This window comes from Mustela putorius, unplaced genomic scaffold, assembly GCF_011764305.1.
Source record: "Mustela putorius furo isolate JIRA1106 unplaced genomic scaffold, ASM1176430v1.1 tig00003899_pilon_pilon_pilon, whole genome shotgun sequence".
NCBI classification, from domain to species: domain Eukaryota; kingdom Metazoa; phylum Chordata; class Mammalia; order Carnivora; family Mustelidae; genus Mustela; species Mustela putorius.
The window spans coordinates 759,690-766,185 of record NW_025422048.1 but is presented as its reverse complement, the minus strand read 5'-3'; the positions used below and the strand labels follow the sequence as shown (position 1 = coordinate 766,185).

The following is a 6,496-nucleotide window of genomic DNA, read 5'->3' as shown; positions in this document are numbered from 1 at the left end:
GCCATGTTGTGGAGCGGAGGGACCCGGCCTGCCCCGGGCTGTGGCTAACCCCTGCGGCTATGCATTCAGCATTGTGCGTGCCGGGCGCCAGGCGAGGGTCACTTTCTAGGCGTTGCACGTCGCTTTCAGCAGACCTTTGTTAGCTCTGGACCATCACCACGAATTTCTTGGGCAGAGACTCTTTTCTGTTGTCACCATATTCTCTCAGTGACTTGCAGTCACACTGACCAAAGAGCAGGGAGGGCCGGGCACTAGGAAGGTGACCCACATGGTTCCTTCCCCCCAAGATCTGCCGCTCCCATTGCGGGGTGCCCTGTCCGGTGGCTCTGAGGGCCTCTTTGTGGTGGAAAGTGAGGTCATCGTCTAGCACGATAAGCAAGACAGTAAGAGCCGTGAACCGAAGCGAGCAGGCAAGGTCGGAGACATGCACTTTGAGCCTAGGGCAATGTTGCTGATGGAACACAGAGTCTAGAGGGAGGCGCTCACGGTGTTGGTTTAGCTGTCCAGTGAGGGCTTGTCAAGGTCCTAGGCCCCTTCCTTCCTGACCTTTCTAACAGCATGTGGGTGTTCATAGGTATGGTGCTGGTTACTCCTTTCTGTGAATGAATAGTCTGTGACCATTGCATTAAAATAAGTTATCTTGGGACGCCTGGGTGGCTCAGTGGGTTAAGCATCCGCCTTCGGCTCGGGTCATGATCCCAAGGTCCTGGGATCGAGGTCCACGTCCGGCTCCCTCAGCGGGGAGCCTGCTTCTCCCTCTGCTTGTGCTCTCGGTCTGACAAACAAATAAATAAAATGTTTAATAAAATAAAATAAAGTAAGTTATCTTGGTGTCTAACTGCCCCCTGCCCAGGCTAATTTGTGAGCGCCTTGAGGGCAGACACGACGTCTTATGGTTTTCCCCAAGTCCCATGTTCAGTGCTTGGTACACACAAGGTGCTCCTTAATTCATTCACTCATTCACTCATTCAAGAGTTCTTCCTTCTAAGTGCTATGATGCAGGGGAACACGGGGACCCCTGGCATTTATAATTTATCCCAGCCTTTGGGCTGGAAGTAGAGGCAGCAAACATTTTCTTTTTTTCTTTTCCCTGAATTGCAGAGGCCTCGGCTCAGCCGAACGGTGAAGGTTTTCATCCTGTCGGCACTTGGGCTCTGAAGATCTTTCTGCATCAAAGCTCATGGGGATTCACAGTTCAATTACTTCTTACTGAACATCTATTATGTGCTAGGTTCTGGGAGGACAGAAATTCCTGATTGCTCTTGCCTTCAAGGAATCTCCACCTCTTCAGGCCTAGGTGACGAGTAAGCACACAGGGCCTCAGAGGAGGGGCGGCTCCCGGAGCCTGGTCGCTTGGATCAGAGGAGATGCGGTCCGCTTGGGCCCTCAGGAACAGGGGGCGCTATAGGACGAGGAGGGGTCAGCTGGCCAGAGGCCAGAAGTGGGGCAATTGGGAAACATCTTCTGAGCATGGGGGATGGGAGGGGGATGGAGCAGAAGGCGTTGCTGATTCAGGAGGCATCGTTGGGTCTCAGGTGATCTCCAGGTTATTTTCTGATGATGTGGGATTCAGTCTCGCACTTGGCTCTGCCTTTGCACTTCGCCTGGTTTTGACTTAGGAACACCTTGTATTTCTGTTCCTGCTGGCTCTTTGGCCAAAGAAGTGGTCGCCTTACTGTCTTGTTTGGTCAGCCCGTGACCTTCTTCCCATCAGTGTCCTTGTCTGGCGGCGCTCCAGATGGCAGATGTAACTGTCCATGAAGGGACAGTGAGACACCCACACACACCCGAGAACTGCCACATCTAGGGAGGCTGTCGGATTCGTTTTCTCTCTCTGACCACAGGAAAGGGGACTGGAAGGTCCCGGCGCACAGGACCATGGAGTTGCCCTCAGAGGGGGGAGTGGAGCCACAGAGTGTGCTGTGGGGTGGCCGGCCGGATTCACGAAAAGGGGCCAGGGCGGTTCTGGTGGACCCCGTCTTTCCCTTCACCTAGTGGCGGGTCTCTGCCTCATCTGGTTATAGCTATCGAGAAGTCTCCCAAGCGCGCCCTTGACTTCTTTGTTCCTCAGACTGTAGATCATAGGGTAGAGCATGGGGGTTACATTGGTATAGATTAAGGACACAATTTTGTCCTGTTCCGGGGTGTAGCATGACTTCGGGCGAATGTAGATGAAAATGGCGCAGCCATAGTGCAGAACAGAGACCAGCAGGTGCCCAGCACAGGTGGAAAAGGCTTTGCTCCTTCCCTCGGCTGAGTGGATTCTGAGGATGGCGGCGATAATGAACGCATAGGACAACAGAATCAGCAGGAAGGGAACCAGCAGGATGAGCAAGCAGACGAGGAAGACTGCAATCTCGTTGGCTCTCGTGTCTGAGCAGGCCAGAAAGAGCACAGCAGGGATGTCACAGAAGAAATGATTGATCTCGTGGGACTGACAGAAGGGCAGGAGGAATATCAGTGTGGTGAGGATGAGGGAGAGCGCAAAGCCACTGATGCAGGCCAGAGTCAGCATCTGCAGACAGAGGGCCCTGGTGATGATGACCGCATAGCGCAGGGGGTTGCAGATGGCCACGAAGCGGTCGTAGGCCATCACGGCCAGGAGGAAGCACTCCGCCCCACCCAGGGCGATGAAGAGGTGCATTTGCAGGGCACAGCCCAGCAAGGGCATCCGCTGGCTCCTGGATAAGAAATTGGCCAGCATGTTGGGGACGATCACCAATATATAACAAATTTCAATGGTGGACAGATTGCGAAGGAAGAAGTACATGGGGGTCTGGAGGCAGGAGTCGATGAGGGTGATGAGCACGATGGTTGTATGTCCTGCCAGGGTGACAAGATGCATGGCTAGAAAGAGTCCAAAGAAGAAGATTTGCAGCCCGGCCAGGTCCCCGAAGCCCAGCATAATAAACTCAGAGTTTAAGGTGTCGTTTTTTGACAACAGGCCCATCCTACATTCTCCTCCGCAGAACTCCTAGGCTGGAAAACGCAGTTTTCTAGCAATTCTCCAAGTCGTGGAAGACCTGAGGGCCCTTGTCTTCATTCTATTACCTTTTCGAATTCTGCCCTCTCTTCACTGAGGATGAACTGTTCACTGTGAGGCCACTTTATGCCACCTGTGGAGTTGTTATAAAAAATGCAGTGGGGGTGAGTAAAGTCTATACATGGAGTTGCCTTCACATTTTGGGGGCCCCCAGAGAGGGAGGCATAGAACCTGCAGCAGCTGCTGCCTTTCCTGTTCTGGGGGTCCTCAGTGCCAGAAGGCCCCCAGTGTCGCGTCACCTTCTTCTGGATACGTATCCCGGTCCCTGGACTGACCTAGTCCTTCCCTGCTGAAGTTCCCACAGCACTCTGGGCTTCCCCAACCACATTATTTACCATGGACTCCTGTGATTTTTAAAAAAAAAAAATTTATTTGTCTGTGTAACCCAGTAACCTGTGAGTTCCATGATAGCGAGAATGACGTCTCATTCAGCCTCTCAAATATTGGCTTACACGTACTGGGATCATCAATGACTTGAATAAACACCTGTTGCACGTTTCTCCATCCTCTACAGTTAGCACCGAGGACGCGCCTAACATAGGCTTGAAGGAGCGGTTGTATGAGGGACTGAGGCGGCCTCCCTCACCCTTCGCCGCGGCTGAAGCTGTGCTTGGGCAGGGAGAGTGCTGGGTGAGGGGAGCAAAGGGTGAAGCGCGAGCCAGGTCCCAAGGAGTGAGCAAAGACTTGGAGTCGGAAGGACACCGCCAAGGACGGTGGGGGTTTGAGTGCCCGGTGCGACAATGGCTTTGCCTGCTCTGTGTCCGGATTCTAGAGCTATAACAGAGCTGAACTCAATCAACATGAATTGAGGGTCCCTTGGAGGGGGTTGTCCCCTACGGGATAGAGTTTGTTGAGGTACACGCCATTTCTACTGGGGCCACAGAGACTAAAGTGGGGTTCGGTGAAACCGGAAAACCCATTCTGTTTTTTTTTTTAAGACTGATTGATTTATTTGCTTTAGCTAGAGGGAGAGTACGATTGGGGAGAGGGGCAGAGGGAGAGGGAGAGAGAAAATCTCAAGCAGACTCCCTGATGAGCACAGAGCCCAACACGGGGCTCGATCCCGAGACCCCGAGATCATGACCTGAGCTGGAATCAAGAGTCAGATGCTTAACTGCCGAGCCACCCCGGTGCCCCAGAAAACCCATTCTGATGACGGTTTGGCTTGGCCTAGAACGTCGTGATTTCAGTTTTCCAATCACTTGCGTGTCACACTATTATTTTGGTATTTATTAACCTAATTGGTACTTGGATTCTTAGAGCTGGATGGGTCCTTAGAGGGCAGCTTGCCCACCCCTTACTTTGGAGCACACGGTCCTGAGGCCTTTCAGCCCGCTGAGCCGTGCCCTGCTCCCGCCCTTGCCATCAGCCCCGACTGGCAGCCCCAGGAAGGCCCCGACTGCGGTCCCTGTCCTGGCGGAGCAGCCAGCACAGCCTCCCCGGGGCCCGCTTGTCCCTGGATAACTGTCTCTGGCTGGGAGTGTGCCCTCCAGAGCCGCAATCATTTTCCTCAGGCTCGGACCCTTAGCTTTAGCTCGGCCGCACCAAACCACGTCTCCTCCTTTCCCTCGTGGCAGTGCTGTGCAAACATGGGGATGCGTTTGTTGGGGCCTTAAACCTCGATAAGACTGAAGAACACACAAATGAAAGCAAAAGTCACACATGGTGCTAAGAATTCAGTGGCAGGAACTGAAAGTTAACGTCAAAGTTTCTGTTCCTTCGGTCCTACTCCCGCTTTCCCCGCGAGGCTCAGTCCCTTCCCTGCTTTGTCCTGTGTGAATAAGCACACATCTGTCACCCACAGCCATAGGCACACACACTCACTCGCAGGTGTGTACGCACACATGTAAAACAAACGTCGCCACACACGGACACACTCACCTGCACACGCACACACACACACACACACACACCTCACACACACCTCACACACAGGCATGCAGCCATTAACACGCACTCACACACACTCACACACACTGGTACGTGAACATCTGCCACACGCACACATTGAAGTGCTCTGGCGCAATGACAGCGAAGGCCCGCAGAGCCCTCACCGAAGGCTCCGTCTGGGAGAAGCTTGTGGCCTGCTGGCTTCCCTCCTTTTTAACCGCTGCTTGACAGATACTGTAATTAATTGTATTTGAATAATAAGAGCACACAATAACAAATACAATCTACAAACAAAAGTGAGTAAAACAGAAAATAAATGATAATTCAATGAGTCTTTTATTACTTCCACGTTCAAGTGCTTTCTAGCCTTCTGATCACCTCCGGGGTACAGAGCAGCTCCCCACACCGAGCCCCGTGCGGCCGCCCGCGCTCCAGCTTCTCTGGCCTCCCCACTCTCTCCCCGTGCCCCCCCCCCCCCGAGCGCCCTGCTGTTACCTGGGGGGCGGACCGGCATGGGGAATGGAAATCCCGGAGAAGCCCTGTCTGATGCTCTTCTGTTATCACCCGCTGTCAGGGAGGAAACTTGAGGAGGAGGGACAGCCTTTCTTCGGGGGAGCAAGGGCAGGGACAGGTGGCCTGGATCCGGCAGCACAGCTTCCCGGGGCCCAGGATGGGACTTTCCTGTGTGTCTGGGAAGTACGGCCTGATGGCTGTTAGAAGGCACTGTCTTCAGAGGAGCCGGAATGTTCCGTCCCTTGAGTTAAATAGTTGTGACGGCAGGACTCTGCAAGTCCTAGAGGACAGGTCAGGAAGGAGGCTGTCCCTGTGGTCCCCCACCAGGGGACGTGCCTTCCCCAGGTCATAGAACTGAACCTAAACCCAAACTCCAGCCCAGTGACTTCTGTTTTCTTGGCAAAAAAAATAAAAAAATAAAAAAATAAAAAAAAATGCAGTGTAGGTCTTGACAAGGTTATTTAACTCTGATCTGCTGAAAGTGCACCCAACAGACTGAGTGGGCCTCGGGCTGCTTTGAGAGGTTTGCTGGATTAGAATCTGGTTAGCAAGCCTTGCTAGGGAGGAACACAGAATGGACAACAGAACACAGGACTGGCGGCTTTCGAAGCCCCCAATACACAACACCAGGAATCTGTGATTCTTTACAATAACTACAGAGAGGAGTGGTCTGGCTTGTCCTGTGTTGTCAGCCTCACTTACTTGAACGAGCTACAAGTGTGAGCTCTTGGGAACACTACTACTCTGCTGACTTGACCTTCTGTCTGATACCTCTGTCTCCCCATTCCCAGGCTGCAGATCGCTCGCCCAACGTCCAACCTGCGTCACGGTCTGCATCTTAGCAAAGCTGGACCCAGTTGCCCTCTGGGGTTGCGCGAAGTCTTCAGCTGCATTCACCCAGCCGTCTACGTGCTGCGGTTGCTCTGGGCGGCTGTCCACAGCTCTGCCTTCCGTTCGCTTCCACTGGCTACAGAATTGCTCTGGAAAGTCTCCTTATCATCCCTGTCCCTTTTAGGAATACCAGGCCCCGGGCCAAAGCCACTGCCATGT

The 6,496-nt window shown here is 53.4% G+C and overlaps 1 protein-coding gene across 1 annotated transcript; it reads right to left on the bottom strand.

The window, feature by feature from the left end:
* Positions 1-1,987: 1,987 nt before the first annotated feature.
* LOC101672436 (olfactory receptor 10V1-like) lies at positions 1,988-2,950 on the bottom strand. The gene has a single exon (XM_004779342.1). The coding sequence runs from the start codon at positions 2,948-2,950 to the stop codon at positions 1,988-1,990; it is 963 nt and encodes a 320-aa protein (XP_004779399.1).
* Positions 2,951-6,496: the final 3,546 nt, after the last annotated feature.

What these genes read in the sequence shown, in the direction of transcription:
- LOC101672436 (XM_004779342.1), bottom strand. Translation starts at nt 2,950, where the DNA reads ATGGGCCTGTTGTCAAAAAACGACACCTTAAACTCTGAGTTTATTATG.